This window comes from Podarcis erhardii (genome assembly GCF_964252035.2).
Source record: "Podarcis erhardii genome assembly, chromosome: 10".
Taxonomy (NCBI): Eukaryota; Metazoa; Chordata; class Lepidosauria; order Squamata; family Lacertidae; genus Podarcis; species Podarcis erhardii.
This window is the reverse complement of record NC_138500.1, coordinates 16715610-16738453: the sequence shown is the minus strand read 5'-3', so window position 1 is coordinate 16738453 and position 22844 is coordinate 16715610. Positions and strand designations below refer to the sequence as shown.

Genomic DNA, 22844 nt, shown 5'->3' with positions numbered 1-22844 from the left:
AGCTCCTCCCTTTTTTTCAATTTCTCTTGTTCTGTTACAAGGGGGAAAGCCCAAGGGTTTTCCCCCATGGGACTTCTGGCTTTGAGTGTAAAAGGGAAAGCAAGCAATAATATGCCAGAGAGGGGGAAACAAACAAGTGGCCTCTTTGGCCGCTGATAATTGTGGGCTTCCAACTTTTTGCTGTGGTTGTAGCTCTACATCTAAAAGTTAAAACTAGTTACAGTTTGCACCCTTCATTAGAACACCACTTCTTGTTTTCTTGGTTACATCCACACTGTGTATTGAAAGCACATGACTGCCCCCAAAGACTCAGTTCCTAACCTGGTGTGTGGTAGAATTAAGGCATTGTTTTCTTTATTTTAATAACTGAGTTATAGAGGTGATGGTGGGGAATCCAACAACAACATATTATTTTCCCCCCTCCCATCTGGCCGGGTTTCCCCAGCCACTCTGGGAAGCTTCCAACAAAATATTAAAAGACAGTAGTCCATCAAACATTAAAAGCTTCCCTAAACAGGGCTGCCTTCAGATGTCTTCTAAAAATCTGGTAGTTGTTGTTCTCTTTGACATCTGGTGGGAGGGCATTCTACAGGGTGGGTGCCACTACCGAGAAGGCCCTCTGCCTGGTTCCCTGTAACCTCACTTCTCGCAGTGAGGGAACCACCAGAAGACCCTTGGAGCTGGACCTCAGTGTCCGGGTAGAACGATGGGGGTGGAGACGCTCCTTCAGGTATACTGGACCGAGGCTGTTTAGGACTTTAAAGGTCAGCACCAACACTTTGAATTGTGCACAGAAATGTACTGGGAGCCAATGTAGGCTGCAAAGAAAGGCTGAAAACACATTAATCATCTTTTGTTGATATGCTTTTATGATATACTTTGTTTCTGCTTTGGTATAAAATAATTGTATTTCCACAAAGGTCAGTAAAAACGAAAGCACACCCAAGATTCTGGGTGGTATGAAAAAGTAGATGATGGTCATTTGTTGATGATCTTCCTGAGGTTTTTCTCTTGTTGTATCATCACAATTTTTGGTTTCTATCTCTCTACGCTGCTTGACCCTCCTAAGGGTGCATTCAGATGCGGGGGATATTATGTTAGTTTTTCTGATCGTAATGCTAGCATGTTTCTTTCACACTGCAGTCGCATTATGGAAGTGTGGCTTGTTGGCTGATATATTGGCAGGTCACGCCAAATTTCATTCACTCCAGTGGGTGTGGTGTGGCGTGAGAGCAAACACCAGTGGACAACATCGCTGCTGTTCTACCCTATGTGCTTCTGTTCTCCCATGATTCCCCCATAAACACAGCAGGAGAGAACAGCATGCTGGGAAGGCACCCCAAATTGTGACTTGACTTCTGCAATTTTGGGGGTTTATGGGGTCGCAAAGGGATTATGTCTGGAGCCAATTAACATGGAAATGAGTGATAAACTTCCACTAGGTTCTGTTAGATTTGTGGCTTTTAAATCCCGTGAAAGCTATAATGTGGAAAGTAACAGGTAGGGAAATGTCTGGATGCAGCCTCAGAGGCCTCTGCTAAAAGAAAGACTTTGCCTCATCTGCTTGCTTCATCTAGGTCTAGGACAGCATCTCTTGCCTTTGCCACATGCTGGCATGAGTCACGTCACTGTTTCAGAACTGGTTACAAAGCCAGGAAGAAACAAAAAGGGTCAGGGAGTTACTATGACGAAACTGTTGATTTGTGCTTGTGTCATGATTTGGTTTTATCGCCTTCCTGCACGGCATGCTGTGGTCAGGAACAGAAGAGCTAAATTCCACATTTGTCTCTGTCACATGTTACAGCCTTCCCAGGACTGTACACAAAACAAAAGAATTGCCGTGAAAATCCCTGAAACAAGAAGTAATGAACTTTAGAATTAAACTAAATAACAAAAATCAAAAATTTAAGGAAAAATTAACCTAGAATTAAACAAAGACTTTACGAGATGCCAGCTACAAAATTCATTTCACTGAACTAATCAGTTTCCTCAGAAGGAAATAAAGAATTTCATAAACCTTAAATAATTTTAAGTGATATCAAACAAACTCAAGAGCAGGGCTGAACCGCTTCCTTGAGTTTACAAAAAAGGTATAAAAACCTCAACGACAAGTTTTAAACATAGCCCTATTTAAGAGAACATTATAAACCTTAAATGATTTTAAATGATTTCCAGCAAACTCAAGAGCAGGGCTGAAACGCTTCCCTGAGTTTACAAAAAGGGTTTTGAGAAAAACTTACAGAGGAATATGAGATAAGCTGTTTAAGTTTCAAACAAACTCAAAAACAGGGCTGAAGCGCTCCTGACTGCTGATGTTAAAGACTGGTTACATGTTACAGCCTTCCCAGGACTGTACAGCTTGAGAATGCTTTGTTGCTGCCCCACACTGCTGCTATCCATAACTGCAGTTTAGCGAGTTGTTGCTCTGCTGTTTTTAAGGGTGACAATATTTGTCAGATTTGATATGTTCTTTTAATCTCATTTGTTTTTCTTGCAAACACTTTGCGGCTTGTGCAAAGGCCAGGATATAAATTATCCAAAATGAGGACATATGTATAAATATGTAGACGTCTGAATGGTGTGGTTTTCCATGCAAAGCGGGAGTTTCAACACTCACAAACCTATCCTTTAAATGGGACGGTGTTGGCTGGCCACCACAATCTCTTGTGGTAGGAATCCCAAAGTTTAGCCATGTGTGAAGAAGTGCTTGCTTTTGCCCATCTTGAATCATCCAACATTCAGCTTCATCGGATCACCCGGATTTCTAGTATTTTAAGACAGTGAGAAAAACTTCTCCCTGTCCACTTTGATGTAAAAATTGGGTTTTGGCTTTTGCTGCCCAACTCTGAGTCCCCTAATTGGAAGAATGGCAGATGCAAGTAATGGATTATATGGAAATGGCGGAAATGACTGGCAGAATCCGAGACCAGGGAGAAGAGTCGGTGGAAGAAGATTGGAAGAAATTTAAAATTTATTTACAGAAACATTGTAAAATTTCTGAATGTTGATGACGTTGAAATGAAATGAAGTGGTTCTAGTAATAAGGTAAAATAAGAATATGTAAGAATGGATTGATATTAGACGAAAATTTGAAGCTATAACATGTGAAGAAAATAATTAAGGATAAATCAAGAGGGTATGAATTTGCTGAACCAATTTTTAAATGGAATACAAAGAAGGGAGGTATGAGGAAGTCAGGAAAACAAGTTAATGAACGGTGAGAAATTAAAAAGAGGGATTTTTCTTTTTTCTTTTTTCTTTTTTCTTTTTCTTTTTATGTTAAATTTAAATTTTTGTATTTTTGTACTTTTGTGTTTTTTGTTTATTGTCTTGTAACTCCTTTTTTTTGTTAAAAAATTAATAAAATATCATTAAAAACAAACTCTGAGTCCCCTAAGTTGAGTCAGAGAAGAATGGGTGGAGGCAGGATCCCGTGGAAAGCAAGGCAGATATTTATTTTTCTGTTGAAACAGAGTTCCCTTCTTCCAGGGAGGATGGGACCTTGAACAAAAGTGTGCAAGCACCTTTAAAGACTTGTGACATTGCCCAACCCCCTTAGCCAAAGACCACCCCAGAATCATCATACATACATCATAGGAGGCCATCTGCCGCAGAAATCCTGTCTGCTAGGATACCTGATAATGGTTGTTGATTGCATTAAGCTGGGCAGCCTGGCCATTCTTTTGTAATGGGTTAATAATTTAGCTCCTGTGAATCCAGGTCACAGGCTTACCCTATTCCTACACAAATACTCCCTTAAGACAGGATTTGTAAGCGAGAAGACAATGGGAAGCTTTCCATATTTGCCTCCCTTACTGGAGAGGAATATTTGAGGTCATTGGGAGAGTCAAAATGGCTTCAGGATTGCTCTCTTGTATTATTTCGGACACACGGTTCATATATTTAGATATGTGTGCATTTGTGAATATTTATTCTATATTTAAAATTCTTAAAACAACTTTCTCCACACTTTCATTTTATACACCTTATCATGTCCACTGTTACTTGCTCTCCCCCCCTCCCAAAACTAAGAAGCCCCAAACATTGCACCCTCTCTTCATAGAGGATTCCATGCACGTCTACTCAGAATCCCCCCCCCCCCGTTTCAAATCCTTTATTATTTTATTCACAAAATATACATTCTTTACAACAAACAACTCCAAAATAAACAGACAACTCCAAAATAAAATCATATGTAACAAAACCATAAATCTCATGTTTTCATTTACACGGATCTCCTCTCCGATACCTTTACTTGATATTTCTTGCTGCTTGCTGCTTTTGTTACAGAATCTTTATGAAAATTTAAATCCCTTAAATTCTATACCAATCTTTAACACTTTCAATTAATCCCTTTACCTCCCTCCCCCACAGCCCAGTACTTCCCTCCACCCATGTGTCATCTTCTTTACCTACTATTATTTTTGTTATTGTTGCGTTAACCACTTTATTTGTTATTCCATGCTTAATATATTATTATCCTATCTCCTTGTGCCTTTTAAACTTCTGCATATTAAAAGGAGCAAGGTGATAGGATAATAATATACTAAGGATGGAATAACAGATAAAGTGAATAATGCAATAATAACAATGTCTACTCAGAATTAAGGCCCTCGGCGTTCAATGGGGCTTGCTTTCTGGTAAGCCACTCGGCATCTGTCATGAATGCTCAGTTGAGATTCCTGCATTGCAGGGGGTGGGACTGCATGGCCCTTGGGGGCTTTTCCAGTTATATGTTTCTAAGCACATACAGGAGTTTAGCCTGCATTTGCTTGCGGTGGTGGGGAAGGCATATAATAATCAGAGTGATCACTAACCACAAACTCTTTCCTTGCCTCCCCCCTACATTTAGGAGCCTGTTACGGTCTCTTCGCATGTAGTGACCATCTCCAGCCTCCTGCCTGCCACGTCCTACAACTGCAGTGTGACCACCTTCAGCCACAACAGCCCCAGCATCCCCACCTTCATTGCTGTCTCCACAATGGGTGAGCTGAATTCCTTTGATTCTTCACTCACTTCACCCATTTCTCTCTCCCTACCCCCAAAAAAGGCGACCATAGGGCAAGGACCTGTGGAAAATACCCCCAAAATGGTTTTCAGAAGATTTCTACATTGCAAAGGGTTAGACCTGATGACCCTCGTGGTCCCTCCAAGTCTAAGATTGAGATGTGGCAGAAGAACATATTAGGCAAAATGTACATTCCTAAGCATTGAGTTATTAGTCAGATGCTACCTTTTGGAGTAGCATTAATGGGCATGAAATTGTCAGTTGTTGAGCTTATTCTTACATTTTGCCCGCCAGGGAACTGAGAGTACACCATTTGCATTTTTTGGTCAATTGTCCATCATTTTTTGTCACTATATGCCTTTTTTAAAGGACCCCTGTAGTCATTGTGGAAGTGTTCTCTGAGAAACTATTATAAGCAGAAATAATTCAGGATTGTTGTCTTTTCCTTATCGTGTCTTGGTATTGTTCCTTAACCTGGCTCCTCCTCCTTGCATTTCAGTTACGGAGATGAATCCCAACGTGGTGGTCATCTCTGTCCTAGCCATCTTGAGCATCCTTTTGATAGGTCTGCTGCTGGTCACTCTTGTGGTCCTTCGGAGAAAACACCTGCAAATGGCCAGGTAGGTCAGCTTTGACTTCTAATGCCAGAGATGGAGCACCCGTGTGCCATGCTGAGCTAGGGGCTTGGGCCACTGCATATTGCTTACACAATGAGTGGTGATGACCACTAACTGGGCTGTCTTCTAAAGAGGATTGGACAAATTCATGGAGAATTTCCCCCAAAGCTCAGTGGCTTCTAGCAATGATGTCGATGTTTGACCTCCACCTTGGAGGCAGTATGCCTCTGGATTCCAGGAGAGGGCTCTTGTGCTCAGATCCTGCTTTAGGGCTTCCCACAGGCATTTGGTTGGCCACTGTGAGAACAGGATGCTGGACTAGATGGACCATTGGCCTGGTTCAGCAAGACTCTTCTAATGTTCTTACGAGAGCCATAATTTATATTATGATGAACCATGTTCTATGAGGAGCTCAATAGGATTGTAACTCAATGAGAGAGCATCTGCTAGGCATGCAGAATTTCAGTCCCCAGCAACTCCAGCTTGTGCACCTCTGGGAGTGAAGTCAAATCGCTGTGTTAGCAGTACGCAAGTGACCTCCCTGGGATGCAAGCCTGAGCAGTGTGTATGGAGGTCCTGGGCTGCCCAAACAAGCTAGGCAGTTTGTGTGGAGACCTCCAGTCTTGCGGTTGGAATGTCTAGGTTCAGAAGACCTCAGATTCCAGATTTGGACTGGGCTGAACTTGACACGGGCAGAAGAGAATTGGATGAGCTGACCTCCTAGGGCTCCTTTCAAATCTAAAATTCTATGAGTCGGTATGGATGCACCACAGCTAAACCAGTTATTCTCCTCCAGTATGTTCATCTCTTAAGTGATAAGCAACAAGTGGTTCCCTTACTTACATGTATCCAAATGAATTAACTAATAAGCAATTGGTGATTCCATGCGCCACTGCAGCAACCTTGTTTGCAAGACCTTCACCACCCCTGAAACTCCCACCCTTTGTCCAAGGACTGTCCTCATCCCGGTTGCCAAGTTAATCCCATCACTGATTCATTCTGCAAACATCTATCAATGAAAGCCTTGCAGAAGGATTAAGACTCCCTATTTCCTTACAATTTCCATGCACACTGTGCATAAAAATAATTCCCTCTTTCCTTTCAAGATTAACAAGGTATGTAATTGCATTTCAAAGCATCACTTTGAGAGAGAGAAAAAGGGGGGGTGTTAATTGGTTCTCCCGCAGACATGGTGTTTTATTAAATGGGATGTATTTGATGTACTGTACACATTTCAGGTGAAACATGTGCACTTGGAATAGCAGAGCTCTTTTAAATTGGATTATGTCTGCTTGGCTCTTATTTATAGCTACAGCTGTTCTCCAGGTGATGCTCACCATCTTTTTCTGTTCCCTGACCTGGCAATAAATGCAATACTCCTCCTTGAGTTTGCTCACCGGCACAAATGCAGATGTTACAGAACAGAGGAGAAATATTGCCGGCTACCAAAGGTTGCAGTCAGATCTGATGACTCTTAACTGTTCTGTTAACCAATTTTGCAATTGCTGGGGAGGGAAGGCTGGAGCAGCACTGCAACACTCAGTTCTCAGTTCAGGATGTGGCTTCCTAAACTTTGGTCTCCAGCTGTTTTTGGGCTGCAATCCCCATCATCCCTGGTCCTGCTAGCCAGGGAGGATGGGAGTTGTAGTCCAAAAACAGCTGGGGACCCACGTTTGGGAAACCCTCTACCATAAAGGGGAAGAACTTGAGAGATTCTCTGATCTCTCTCGCTCTGTCTGGTTTGATTCTTAACCATGCTTAGTCAGAAGTCAGCCTCGCTGTGTCCACTGGGGGTGTATTTTCATCATGGACAAATTTATTGATCTAGTAAGAAGAAGGGAAGGAAAAGGCAGATGCAGGACAGATTAAAGATAGTGAGAGAGACAGAGGCCGATCTACCAATAATCACTTGAGGTCTTCTTCCAATACCAGGGAATGTGGAGCTGGAACCTTTGTGAACTTCGCTTCATTGGAGAGAGATGGAAAACTGCCATATAACTGGTAAGCGATGCCCAAAGTTTTATTACAGCTACTGTTACATTTGCCTGGCTACGTGATGTGTATTGAGTTTTGGGGTTTTTTGGCCCTAACTCTAAATAATGTTTGCTGTGAGAAAGATATTGCAATTCAAACGTTAACAGTTGGATCCCACATTTTAAATAGGATGTACATTTTATATTATTTATTCATCTGTATGATTTTTACCCCATTCTTTCCCCAAAATAAATAAAAATAAATAAAACAAATCTTGAAAAAGATTATTTAAAAAAAAACTTAGTTCTCTAAGCTGCTGCTGGACAATTTTTTAATTTTTTTTTGGAAGCAGGAGGTCACCAGTCCCTTTATTTGCAGTCGCCTCGCCTCTGGGAAGCAGCCCTAGAACAGGGGGTCCTTTTTCAGACAAAATGTTCATTTCCCTCCCCCACAGCCTTCCAGAGACCACATGGCACTGAAAACAGCTATTTATTCATTATCTAAATAAATTTTTGTACCGCCTTTCAAGAACAAAATTCTTCCCAAAGCTATCCATACAACAAAACAGTACAGTACACCTATAGCACTCCTTCCCCATCCTCTTTGACCTTTTAAGCATTGCATTTCATTTGATTGAGGTCGTGCCTTTCATCCTTAGCTATTTCCACTGAGAAACTGCAATGCTCAAGCATCTGGTTATGTGAGTCAGGGAAGACAAATGCTGCTTTTTCTCCCCCTGGACATACAATCTCCCATAGCAATAAAGACTCCAGAAAATCTGGTCAATGAATCTGCAATGAGTTCTGCAATGGGAAAAATGCTTAAGGGATCATCAGTTAATGCTCTTGTTCACCCACAAGCCTGGTGTCTCCCATATGATAATCAAGGGGATTGGACTAGATGGCCCTTGGTACCTCTTCTGTCTTTCTATAAATATTGGCCGAGAGAGAGAGAGAGAGAGAGCAAGCAAGGCAGAGAGACCTGGATGGCTTTCTCTTCAAGGACTTATTAATTTAAAACATATTTAGACCCACATATACCTTTGGAAATTCCCTCCAAGTCTTTCAGCCAGTACAAAGTAAACATGCTTAGGGTCGTGTCATGAAATCCGAAACATGTCTATTGAGATGCTTCCTCCTTCTTCTCAGTTTGTAAATACCTGCTGCTAGCTACCGCTTCTCTGAAATCCAGAATCCTAGGCAAGGACTGTAGCTCAGTGATAGAACACCTGCTTTGCATGCAGAAGGTTCTCCAAGTTCAATCCCTGGCATATCCAGGGAGAGCTGGGAGTGTCCTCTGTTCCACTGAGCGTCCATCTCAGCTGTGAACAGTGAGACTGTTGTGGCGTCCAGTCTGCTTCCACTGTGCCAACCTGCTTCTCCCAGCTACAGCAGAGTATCTTGCGCAGTGCTGTGCCTGTGTGGAAGGAATCTCAGCCATGCAATAAAACTCTCACACAACAGCTTCTATTCTACGAAGCTTTATTGTACAGCAGCAAAACAACCAACCATGAGATAGCGAAGGCATGATGCTTCTCCCGTCGCAACCAAAACAGAAAGTAAAACGTTCACATAACAAAGATGTGAACAGCCCCCCAGTGACAAGATGTCATTTCCCTCAGAGCTGTTAAGCCTGTAAGCTCTGGGTATCCTCACATCCTCAGTCTGAACTCCTGGAGAGCTGCTGCCAGTCAGTGCAGACAGTATGGACCAAAGGTCAGACTTGGTCTACAGCATCTTCCTCTGTTCCTGTCTCATTAGATCTAAGCCAGTAGCACACTCTAGAGGGCTGAGGCGGAACAATTGTGGTTGCAAGCTCCTTTGAGATCCCTCATGTTTGAGCAATCCTGGTAACCTTGAAATGCAAGTGATTTGAAAAAATCAGTTCAGAATATTATTATATTATATTAAGGTAAAGGGACCCCTGACCATTAGGTCCAGTCGCGGACAACTCTGTGATTGCGGTGCTCATCTCGCTTTATTGGCTGAGGGAGCCGGCATACAGCTTCCGGGTCATGTGGCCAGTGTGACTAAGCCGCTTCTGGCAAACCAGAGCAGCGCACGGAAACACCATTTACCTTCCCGCCGGAACGGTACCTATTTATCTACTTGCACTCTGAGGTGCTTTTGAACTGCTAGGTTGGCAGGAGCAGGGACCGAGCAACAGGAGCTCACCCCGTCACAGGGATTCGAACCGCCGACCTTCTGATCGGCAAGTCCTAGGCTCTGTGGTTTAACCCACAGCGCCACCCGCGTCCCTATATTATATTATATTATTATATTATATTATATTATATTATATTATATTATATTATATTACATTATTATTATATACTGTCTCATCTCCTATTCTGAATTGTGAGTGGCCTCAGGCAGTTACTGATACTTTAATTAGCTTATCTGGTAACCAGCTTTGGCTTACCGTGATGTGCAGATGAGACCCGGGATATCACCATGTGAGGCAGATGCTTCCCCCAAACAGTGGAAGACCCCAAGACCATGGGCCAATCAGTTAAAGGGCTGGTATGGGGAGCAGGCAGATGTGAAGGTATTTTGCGGATTTTATGAGGTGCAGCTGGCTGGCGCAACTGGCAAAATCGATTTGATATGGCGCCGAAGCAAGTCTTTTGATGATAAAAACGTCCCAAACTGAATGAAAGCCACCAGCAGGCCCTGTAAATATTGATGCAGCTAATGAACTAAGCGGAAATCAACCTTTATTCCCTCTTTGAGCTCCCAGAAGCAGAGAGCCCTCCACAGCAATCATTAATCCTCTTTTCGGGGGGCTTCTTTGATATGGCACCAAAGGCGGAAGATCAAACGCTGTAGCTAATTAATGATCCAAGCTGGAGTTACGCTAACAAGGAACCCCAAACGGAGCAGCCCAATGCTATGAATTTACTTGAGCCTCAGGGTGGCAAGAGGGTCCCTGGGGAGGTTTAAAACGGGATACGATTGTGGGCGAATAGTGTGGGGAGTAGCTGGTTTACTCCACGCAGTGTAGTTGCTTGCTGCATCCCAGAAAACAGGGATCAATTCCTCTTTTTCATTATATAGCCTTGACTATGCCCATGGTCTTAGCTAGGGCCTCTAACATCTCTACCTCTTCTTCCAGGGTGTCTGTCTATATTTTAACATGTGACCTATTGATCTCTTGCTTGTCATACTAATCCTCCTGACTTCAATTGTTAATCTCTCTGCATATTATCTATTAATACTCACAGGCGTAGGAGTGTCTTTGCTTTCCTAACTCTGTTGCCTTCCTGCCTATGGACTGATTATCTCTTGGCGTTTTATATTAACCCTTGGTAAGTCTGCATCAAACAGCTTGCTTCTTCCTCGACTGTAACCGAAAAGTTTTCATTTCCTGCTAGGTTTGCTCAAATCTATGTTGAATATGTTCTCGGCGTTAAAACGGAGTTCAACTCTTGAAATATGAAAGCAAGAGGGAACTTTGCCCCTTGCACCCATTTTATGATTAGGTGGGGAGGAAATTGGGGGGGGGGCGTTGCACAGAACTCTGTCTAGCCATGCCCAAGAAACTTCAGGGTTGTATCAGACAAAGCTGTTCTGTTTGCAGAAGGACTTCCACTTGCACAGCGGAACTTCTCCCAAAGAGCAAATCTGGGGCACACACAGCGAGGAGAGAGGGATGGGCAAGCCCTTCCATGAATGCGACAATGTCGCTGGATACTGGTGCCAACAGGGGGTGCCAACTGGGGACTCCTTGGTTGGCATTGACCCATGACAGCCTTTTCAGTGGCAGTAAACATCCCTGTTTACTTGGAGATTTGATGGCCTAAACGCACTGTTCTTGGAAAGCCTAAGATACCTGGTTTTGGAAATCTGTAAACTGTTTTTACAAAGTTAAAAATAAATGTTTTATTATTGATAGATTTGCTGCCCTGGGCTGCTATGGGGGAAAAGGGCAGGATATTGAATGAATGAATGAATGAACCCTGCATACTTTGCATATAATCAGTGAGATATGGCTAAGCTTTCACCCACCCCTGATGTGACTAGTATTCAGCAGTTTCTTTATAGGAAAGCAAATGTCCTTTCAGGTTATATGCTCATTATACAAGAGCCTGTTCCAAAAGGGCAATGGTTCTTCCCCCCCCCCCCAATTAACTGGCATGCTTTTAAGAACTGCCCAATTTTAATCATTCAGTTACACAAATGAACTAAATATGTTTGCCGTGTGCAAACCCCTTGACCCGTGACCTCTCTTGATGTATGCATTCTATAAGCTAATGATGTATTGTGTTTGAAAAACACTATGAAAGCCTTGTTAAAATGTGCCTTTGGGGCAGTTCTCCTAACTGGTGGTTCGCTGAACATCTGGTTTACAGCAGCTGTCGTTATTGCAATAGCTCCTTTAATAAACCGGTTCCCTACTAGACGCTCAGCTTGCATCTCTCTCTTGGTTCCATTTTTATATAAGGTTTTGTTCCTTCACCTGGACGTGAACCAGGGAGAAGTGGTTTAGAAATCATTTCTTACCACGTTATGTGTCCTCAAGTGTGTGTTAGCATATTTGTTTCACGGCATTTGATTAACGCTGTCGCCATCCAGAAAATGGCTGTCAAAAGGTAACTGCAGCATTCTCTTCCTCTTCCAGGAGTAAAAACGGACTGAAGAAGAGGAAACTGACCAAGTATGTCCATTTTGTAACACTTAATGGAAATGTCATTGTTGCCCTCATGCGTCTCTTCTCAACAGGGGCAGGAAACCCTTTTTAACCCCAAGGGCCATATTTCATCCTGTGACACATTCTGGGGGCCACATGCAAGCGTGAGCAGGGCCAGAAGCAAAAGTGGGAGGAGCAATGGATGAGGCTCAGGCAGTAGACAGTGGTCCAGCCACACAAAACTCAGTGGTTTGCTACACACACACACACACACACACACACACACACACACACAAAACACACTTTCCAATCCTTTGCTTGTTTGTTTGTTTATACCCCACCCATCTGACTGTGTTGCTTCGGCCGCTCTGGACGGCTTCCAACATATATAAAAGCATAAGAAAACATTAAACATTTTTTTAAAAACTTCCCTATACAGAGCTGCCTTCAGATGTCTTCTAAAGGTTGTATAGTTACTTATCTCCTTGGCTCGGGGGGAGTGGTATAACTCCATAACTTCCAACATTTCTCTGATGAAAATAAGGGCGTCCTAAGGAAAGGTGGGACATTCCAAGATCAAATCAGAAACCAGAACAGTTTCTGTAAATCTGAGGTTGTCCCTGGAAAATAGGGATACTTGGAGGGTCTGGTAGGGGCTCTGGCTTAGACAGTGTCCTGAGAGCTCAATACAGGTCTGGAGGGCCACATTTAATTGATTAATTGATTGATTAAATTTATATAACTAGACTTTGGGCCTGAGGTTCACTACCCCTGCCTTACAGACATCTATCACTGAAGTGAAAAGGGACAAAGTCCCCCCTTTGCTAATGCATATGCCGTATGGAACTCCCATATATTGAATCGGACTATTCGTCCAATTATCAGAGGCAGGTATGGGGAATCTCTGGCCCTCTGACTACAGGACTATAACTCCCATCATTCCTGACCACTGCTGGCTGATGTGAACTGGAGTCCAACTATGTTTGGTAGTTTCCTGGGGTCTTGTGGGAAGGTATTCTTCAGCTCACATGAAGAATACAGTAACCATCCATATACATCTTAATTTAAACATACAAATCATTTTGAACCAATGTCCAATGATGAGAAGAGTCACTAGGGTGTAAAAGTGGGTGAAGGACTTATCACGCATCTTTGCTGACAAATCGTGCTGCCATTTTTATTTTACCCACAATGCCACAGGGTGGTGGAACTTCTCAGACGCTGCACTGGGGGAAGCAAAGCTAGCAGCTCCAGCCACTGGGGGCTCAACATGCCCCTCAGCTCTGATGCTGCTTCTGGGTTTTCCTGCCCGAGGGTCCTTAAAACCCAAATATGTCACTGACTATTACATTTAAGCAAAAGAAAATTGTATGTGCCTGCTTAATCTTCGCCACAGATATTGCACGATAAAAATGTTCCTGGCTGGCAGAAAATTAGGCATTAGGGAAAGATCAATTATCTCAAGTTTACAGTCCTGACAGGGTTTGCCTTTCATTAACAATGACAAAATGTGAAAAATCTCAGCAACGTATGTGTTATCAGTGCCGTTCCCCTCTCTCAGCACAGCGCTCTAATGGCAGTTGCTAATTATGCACTGGATCATTAATGCTAACAGGTAAACAGGAGTAATTAACTGTTGATAAGAGACAAGTTCCTTGGGGTTTGCTGCTTCAAGGAAATGGGGGGAATGTGTGTATATGCTTCACTATTTGCTAATTGGAACATGAATAATCAGGCGAGATAAAGTTGTTTGCCTCTTCTTCATTATTCAGAGTATAAATTTAGCAAATTAAGGCAAGTTTCCACAGTGGCCCTGATCCAGTTAAAGTTATTCTTGTCTGTGTTCCATTGAAAGTAACAACTAAGCCCCAAGACCAGTGAGGTGGTGAACCTGTTTTGGAACTAGATATGTAAGAAGGCATAAATTTTCATTCTGCTCTATATTTGTTGCCTGCAGCACTGTTTCCAGTCTGCTGCAGTTCATGTTCTGCCAAAAATTACATTATTCCTCTTTCTGTCCAATGAGGTGAAATTTATGAAACTTACGTCATTTACGTAAGCCATTACATACATTATGTAAATTGTGGTGTTGTTACATTATTCAACCCCAATTATTTCAATGGAAAGGAAGCCCAGTGCAAATTGTGGTGTGTGTGTGTGTGTGTGTGTGTGTGTGTAATAATTATGTATCGTTTGCAAACTGAAAGCAACAACAGCGAATACCAGTGATTTAACCATGTGAGCCCCTTCCTTCCTGTGGTATAGTCCAGACACAGTTTTGCCACTTTATCTGCAGGCCTCACTTTAGCTGGATCAAGGACAATATGGGCTTTTTTTTATAGTTCTGTTACTGATTTCCTGACACAAAGGCTTACAGAGCTAAGACAAAATTGTGGGAAATAAAAAATCTGGATGGTTTTCAGATTTTTACCCTTTAGATTTTGACATCAACATTTGACATTCCAGTTTCAGAGTCAGAATTTGACATCAGTGGTTCACAGTTTCTCCGTCTGTCTGTCAGCAGGGTGCTTATAGTTGGGAAGAATGAAACCATTAGTACAAATATCACTAAATGCTGTTGCAAGTCCATTGTCAGATACTGTCAGATATTGATTGTGGCCATTTCTGATGCTGTGAAATGTCAGCTGTGGTTTGCTAGATCATGTCAGCCTCTTGAGTGCTACTACAAATTCATAATTTGATGTCCGGTGCTATAGTATTAGATATTTGCACATGTGGGTGACATTTAGAGGTTTTGTGCTTTTTTAAATGGAAGGGAGAGCTGGATATTTTCAGCTTCAGTTTTAAATGTTGGCACTTTCTAAGTCAGCCTCCTAAGAAACCTCACAAGATTTGACGGTGTGTATTTTCTTCATCCCTAGAAATAGAAAAACAAATTAGACCTGACGTTAAATGTATCTTCGCATTTGAAATGTACTTTTTAATAAATAGAATTGGCATTAGCTGGGGCCACTGAGCATTATGGGAACTGCAGAAAATGTGAAAGGAACTCATAGGAAGTCTGGTTGGCACATAACTCTAAGCCATGGTTATAAACCACCACCTGAACCTGGCCCAGCTGCTTAACCATGGTTTATTAACCATGAAGAAACCACACATGTTAACCATCATTTCTACACTGGCTGGCAGTGACTCTTCAGGTTTTTGGACAGGGGTCACTCCCAATCCTTCCTGGAGATGCTGGGTGTTGGACTCAGCCTGAGCCCTTCTGTCACTCAGTTTTAGCCTTTCCTATATCTAGAGATGCGGGTGGCGCTGTGGGTTAAACCACAGAGCCTAGGACTTGCTGATCAGAAGGTCAGCAGTTCAAATCCCCGTGACAGGTTGAGCTCCTGTCGCTCGGTCCCTGCTCCTGCCAACCTAACAGTTCGAAAGCACGTCAAAGTGCAAGTAGATAAATAGGTACCACTCCAGTGGGAAGGTAAATGGCGTTTCCGTATGCTGCTCTGCTTTGCCAGAAGCAGCTTAGTCATGCTGGCCACATGACCTGGAAGTTGTACACCAGCTCCCTCAGCCACTAAAGCGAGATGAGCGCCGCAGCCCCGGAGTCGGCCACGACTGGACCTAATGGTCAGGGGTCCCTTTACCTTTATATCTGGAGAGTACCGGGTTTGGAAAGGCTTCTTTATTCAGTGAGGTTTTTTTGAATTCTGCCCCCTCTGCTTTGGAATGCCCTCTTCAAGGGGGTTTTCCCTGCACCAAAGCTACTTTTCTTTAGGCACCAAGGGATGGATCTATTTTTATTCATCCAGCCTCTTTCTTTCTTTCTCTTTCTTAGCTTATTAATATCTTATCTGGTTTCCCCCTTTTGTTTCGCTTGTTACATGCTATATCTTTGTTTTTAAAGCCCCGTCCAGCTGGATGATTTTGACAGCTACATCAAAGATATGGCAAAAGATTCCGATTACAAATTCTCTCTGCAGTTTGAGGTATGTCCTGACGCGGATATTAGCTTGCTAGATGTAACTCAGCAAATCGCGCAGAATGGAATGACAGAGAGTGAATTGGCGGCGCTTTCATCATTTATCACATTCATATCCCACTTTTCCTCCAAGGATATGAAGGTCATATGTAGGGTTCCCTTCCTCCCCATTTTAACCTCACAACCACCCTTTGAAGTAGGCTAGAGGCCATGGCTGGTCCCGGGTCACCCAGTGAGTTTCATGGCTACGCAGGGATTTGAACCAGCGCTCTAACCACTACACCACACTGGCTCAAAGCACATCATTGACACTGCAGAGATTACATTTTTAGAAGCTCGCCTACATTTTCTTTAAATCCCCCTGCATGAAGAAATCTAGCAGGTAATGTTTTTTACATTCCTTTTCATTGATGTGCTAGTTTATTTCATGCCAGGAGGTTTGTTAGGTGGGGAAGCATTAAAACAACACGTGCAAACACACTCCCTTGTTGTCTAAAGTAGTTCTACTTGGAATTCTGTTGCCTCATATTATGCAGTGCATAGACCCCGCTTCAGCCTTGGCTTGATAGAGAACCGGAACAAGGACTATCTGAATAGCTTATGGCTTGCAGTTCATTAACTGGCAGCCCACAGGAAGCATTCAGCTTTCAGGATGGCTTTGCCCAGCACAAGTCCCCCTCCATCTGAGCAGCAATTTATTTTCCATTAACAGTATCCATTCAGTATTGGTGGTCAAGTAAGGTTTACTCAGAGTAGACCCATTGAAATCAATAACCTAGCTTAGCCATGTCCATTAATATCAGTGGGTATAATCCAAGTAAAATTTAGGAATATCCCATCTTGTCAACAGAAGCCCTGCACAAGTGCAATTTTTGCTAGTGCAATGGGACTTTTTACCCCTCTCCTCTCCTGTGCTCCCCCCACACCCGTGAAATTGACTCGGGTGGGGCAGGAGAACCCCCAGAACAGGATAAGGGGATTGTTCTGTTTGGCCAACTGAATTGCTTGTGCAGATAGAAGCAACTGGAAGAGTGTGACGTTGAATTTCATCCGCCATGTTGAATTATATCCACCATCTTTTAGACTACGACTTCCATCTTGGTTTGGGTATGACCTACTTGTAGGTTGAAGACAGATGGGTTATCTTAATGACGGCATTTTATTTTGTGTCTTCTACAGGAACTTAAGCTGATTGGGCTGGATATCCCACACTTTGCAGCTGACCTCCCCATGAACCGCAGTAAAAATCGCTACACGAATATCCTCCCTTGTACGTTATTGTGGGGGTGTGCCTGTTATGGCTGCTTTGACTTGTGCGCTCCAGGGTACCCGTAACACCAGTTCTAAACCTTAGGAATCAGGTTGATGCATAGCAATTCTGTGACACGTTCAGGGCCTGTGGTCAACTGCTGGCAATGTCAGACACCAACTGAGACCCAGGCCCTAGTAGATGTCCTCATGCTACTTCTCTTGCTGTTACTGCCTGTTCTGTTCCTCCGATCTAGAGGGAGAATGTGAGGGAAAGAAGGAAGCATTTGTAAGCTGATCTGAGCCCATAAACATAACTCCCATCTGAATTATCACCACAAGAGCTGGTTTTCCTATATTTATTCCATTACCAGTTTATTTCACTCCTTTGGGTTGTATCCAACTAAGGTTGCTTCCAGGCTGAATTTTGCAGAAGAGAGTCCAATCAAATCCCAGAATGTTAGATTTGCACTTTTCAGCGGCTCCGTCAATCTAGAGCGGCATTTCCCAGACTTGGGTCTCCAGCTGCTTGTGGACTACAAGTCCCATTATCCCCCACCACTGGTCCTGCTAGCTAGGGATGATGGGAGTTGTAGTCCAAAACCAACTGGAAATCCATGTTTGGGAGCAAGAAGTCTACTTTTTCTTTTAACAAAACAGACTTCTTGAAATTTGGAGAGTTACGAGGAAATGCAAAGTGTGGGATGAACGAATGACAACTGTGATGACATGTCAAGACCCTGCAAGCAAGCCAGGATGAGTGCAGGATTGACTGCTCATTGTCCTCTGGCTGCCGCACAAACAAATCAGAATGAATGCTCAATAAAGACCAGATATACAAGGTGTGACCGGAAAGTTTGGTGAATGGTCACAGAAATCGGACAGCAAAAAATATTTGAACATACATACCTTTCAGGCCTTCAAAGTAGGCCCTCTGTGATACAATGCACTGTTGACAATGTTCATAGAACTGTTGGAAACTTCTGGAGAAGTTTTGTACTGATTCAAGTTCCTTCGTCACAGCAGCTTGGATGTGTGAAATGGTGGGAAATCTGTGCCCTTTCAGTGCAGATTTCAGTTTTGGAAAAAGAAAGAAATCCGGTGGGGCCAGATCAGGAGAATATGGTGGGACAACTCAGTAACCTCAGTAACGATTTCACGCAGAATATGCGATTCTTCCACCATCATTTGGACGGAGAAACACCGATTCTGCATCAATAACTCATGAACTCTGTTGACATTTGCCACCGTTCTGCCCGTCGACTGTCTACCAGACTGAGGGTCATCTTCGATGGTTTGCCACCCTTCAAGGAAACACTTAAACCACTCATACGCTGTCTTTCGAGTCCCAGCTTCATCTCTGTACACAATTGTGAGCATTTTGTGGGTTTCTGATGCTGATTGTATGTTCAAATATTTCTTGCTGTTCGATTTCTGAGACCATGCACTGAACTTTTCGGTCACACCCTGTAGCTTCACCCCCATGTAAGCTTTCTTGAAGCAAATCAGGGAGAATGCTCAAGCAGCAGGTCATTCGGAGGGGTCCTTAGAGTACACCCATTGAAAGTTCATTCATGTATAATAACTTTCTTGGGGTTGAGTAGGACTAGCATAGAATACAACCCTTTCTGTTTTGGGTAGGATTCAGAATTGTTAGCAATGAATATGCATATATATGTACAGTGGTACCTCAGGTTACATACGCTTCAGGTTACATACGCTTCAGGTTACATATGCTTCAGGTTACATACGCTTCAGGTTACAGACTCTGCTAACCCAGAAATAGTACCTTAAGTTAAGAACTTTGCTTCAGGATGAGAACAGGAATCATGCTCCGGGGGTGCGGCGGCAGCAGGAGGCCTCATTAGCTAAAGTGGTGCTTCAGGTTAAGAACAGTTTCAGGTTAAGAACAGACCTCCAAAACGAATTAAGTACTTAACCCAAGGTACCACTGTATTCAGCTATGCAACATTCCTAAGTAGTCTTAATGAGTTCCAAGGGACCCCAACTGAAGGATGTTTGGAAGTGACAGTAGTGAAGGGATCGCCTTGCGCTAAAGATTACAAATTTACCAAAGCATTCATTAAATGGGCCAGCCTGCAGCCTCACTTTTTGCTCTGAATATCTGCAAATTTATGCTTTAAGCTTTCAGAGGTTTAATTAGGAGCTGTCTGGTTTGTGGCGATGCTTCAAGTTCCATCCACCTTTGGGTCTTCTTCCTTTTGCAGATGATTTCAGCCGAGTTCGATTGGTCTCAATGAATGAAGAAGAAGGTTCAGATTACATCAATGCCAACTATATCCCTGTAAGTGAGCTGGACTCAAAAGCATCCAAAAGAAGAATATGAGGGTGAGGGTGGTGGCTTGCAAAATAAGATGCAGGCCAGTGCAAGAGCCAAACCTTTCAACATATTCCCCGCCCCCCCCTTTAATAGAGAACGTGGTTGAGTGAAAATCGATTTAAAAGTGAAACAGAACCATACCAAAATTAGGGGGGGGTGTGTTTCCCATATGCATGACGAATTCCCTTGGAATGCAGGTATATGTATATGTATTTCAATTACAAGCAGAATAGTATCCCTAAACATTTTTTTTTTTTAAGAAAAAAAGCACTGGTAGCAGGTGAACTTTCAGAGAGAGGGAGGGGCCTTAAGGAGGAACAGACTGTATGAGCTTCTCAATCAAGCTTCGTACTTATTTAGATAATTTATATACCACTTAACATTTTGAGAGAGAAAACTGTTACAAGCATATGCTTGCATTTTTGCAGTGATGAATAAAAGCCCATTCTTAACATTCTGTCCCAGACCTGCTTGTTCAGGAAACGGGACCCAGGATGGAGCTGAGGTCCTCAGAGGAAGGAAGGAGGCTCCACCTCGTGCATAATTTGACAGTATCCCCCAATATACCTCTTTTCTTTTTCTTACACAAGGGTGGAATTACATACAGGCAACCTTACAAGAGGGGAGTGGGCAGAAGGACTATAGTCCCTGCCAAGATTGACTGGGGCTCTGAACCACCATCAGACACCATCAGAAATAACAATCTGTGATGGTTGTGGTCAAGACCAGTTGATAAAATGGGAAGGACAAGTGCAGTCCTAACTCAGCACGGCTCTGCGGAAGGAGAAGCCAAGCTGAGTCGAAAGTGAATGTGTGTGAAAAGTAATGGGTGGGGAAGAAATTTGAATCGGTTCCCATTCTCATTCAGTATGAGGCAGCTTCCTATGTTATTCCTGTGCTTTCGAAAGAAATACCCCAAATCTAAAGCCAATCCAAAGGAGCCACCACATGCTTTCCCTTTTAGGGTTACAACTCTCCCCAAGAGTACATCGCCACCCAGGGGCCTCTGCCAGAGACGAGGAACGACTTCTGGAAGATGGTTCTCCAGCAGAAGTCGCAAATCATCGTCATGCTCACACAATGCAATGAGAAAAGAAGGGTATGTATGTGTGGAAAATCCTCCAAGCCTCTCGAAATCTGCAGTGGATCTACATTCCCTCTTACCCAGAATTCTGTTCTCGGTTATAGTCATTCACAATGCCATAGTCCTCATAAATAGGGTGTTAAGGGGACCCCTGACCATTAGGTCCAGTTGTGGCCGACTCTGGGGTTGCGGCACTCATCTTGCTTTATTGGCTGAGGGAGCCGGCATACAGCTTCCGGTTCATGTGGCCAGCATGACTAAGCTGCTTCTGGCGAACCAGAGCAGCACACGGAAACACCGTTTAGATTCCCGCTGGAGCGGTACCTATTTATCTACTTGCACTTTGAGGTGCTTTCAAATTGCTAGGTTAGGAGGAGCAGGGACCGAGCAATGGGAGCTCACCCTGTTGCGGGGATTCGAACTGCCAACCTTCTGATCGGCAAGCCCTAGGCTCTGTGGTTTAACCCACAGCTCCACCCGCGTCCCATAATCAAATATACACTGCTTCAAATCAAATATACACTGCCTCAAATCATGGAGGTTCTGTTTAGTCATCACGGCTAATTTTTATCAATAGAACCACACTCCATTAATTTTACTAATATCTGTTTATTTTATTTATATCCCACCCCTTCTCCCAAGAGTTCAAGGTGATGTACTTGGTGAGAACCAGTATAGCACAGTGGTAAGAGTATCGGATTGGGACCTGGGAGACCAGAGTTCAGATCCTTACTTGGCCATGAAGCTCACTGAGTGATCTTGGGCAAGTCACGGCTTCTCTGCCTAACCTACCTCACAGGGTAATTGAGGAAGGGGAGAAGAACCATGTATGCCCCCTTTAGCTATTTTGAGAGAAAGGTGAGATACAAATGCAATAAAACAAGGAAGCGGTCCTTCCTTGTGCCTGTTTTATCCTTAAATCAGTCCTGAGAGGCAGCTTGGATTGAGAACCTTTAATTGGCCAAAGACCACCTTCATACCTGAGTCAGGATTTGATCCCTGCTGTTCCAGGTGTTGTCCAATGCTCTAATCACTGCACCACACTGTCACTTTAAAGCCATCTAATCTATTGACTCATCACCACATTTTGTAGAAGTGATTTCCACTGTGTTAGTTACGCATGGCCTGATGTGCTACCTCTTTTTCTGTCTGATGCCTCCTGCTGCTCAGTCTCATTGAGTGCCTGTGTTCTAGTACTACGAAATGCACAGACAGATATATTTTCTCCACTATCTCCAAAACCATTCATACTTCTGATGTAGGGACATCAAAGCGAATGTTAGCTTCCCGCAGTGTGCAGTTTACTGACTCCCCGGGGAGCGGTTTCCTTGTTATAATAGGGAGAAGATTAAATGCACATCTTATCTCCACATTATATGACATGCTTTCCCTTACGTTCCATGTGTAATCAGGTTTACGGAAAACGTACAATGAAATACAGCCCTCAATAATCACATTGCTACATATCAGAGGTCAAACCTTTATAGGGAATAGACTCTGTGTGGTTTTTGTGTGTGTGTATGCGCACCTGTCATGCACAGTACATGGAGCTGGGTGCAGAATTCAGCTTCTAAAGATTCTTTTTTTGAAAGAACTATGTTTCTAGTCCTTAGCAGAAATTGTGTGCATGTATTTTTATACACACATGCACACACAAAGTTGGCATCTTTCTGTTTTGAGAGGCGATAGAGTGCATCTCTGGAGGTGAAGTCAAATTGCTACATTAGCAGCACCAAAGTGACCTATCGGAGCATAAGCCTGGTCAGTCTGTATGGGGGTCCTGGGCTCCCCAGACAACAAGACCCCCCTCTTGGCCTTGCTGATAGGGTTCAAGGGAAAGCAGAGCAATACGTTTGGCACCAGCTTGGCTTCAGGAGTTGCTGGAAGGAGGCATAAAAGGCAAGATCCAATCGTCTTAGGGACTTCGGATTTGTGTAGAGCTTATTCCTAAACCAGCTCCAACTGGTACACAGGCTGAGACCCTATCTGCCCACAGACTG

General features: G+C 43.3%; 1 protein-coding gene across 3 annotated transcripts in view; it reads left to right on the top strand.

Annotated features, from left to right (window-relative positions):
- Positions 1-22844, top strand: part of PTPRO (protein tyrosine phosphatase receptor type O) — a 138594-nt gene that overhangs the window by 100108 nt on the left and 15642 nt on the right. For 2 of the 3 annotated variants that reach the window (XM_081879690.1, XM_081879691.1), the window contains exons 14-22: positions 4853-4985; positions 5508-5628; positions 7558-7626; positions 10823-10906; positions 12220-12255; positions 16097-16178; positions 17351-17441; positions 19648-19724; positions 20725-20859. In XM_081879690.1, the coding sequence (XP_081735816.1) occupies positions 4853-4985; positions 5508-5628; positions 7558-7626; positions 10823-10906; positions 12220-12255; positions 16097-16178; positions 17351-17441; positions 19648-19724; positions 20725-20859 (828 nt within the window). The remainder of the gene's footprint in view (positions 1-4852; positions 4986-5507; positions 5629-7557; positions 7627-10822; positions 10907-12219; positions 12256-16096; positions 16179-17350; positions 17442-19647; positions 19725-20724; positions 20860-22844) is intronic. The other variant, XM_081879692.1, reaches the window with a different exon arrangement.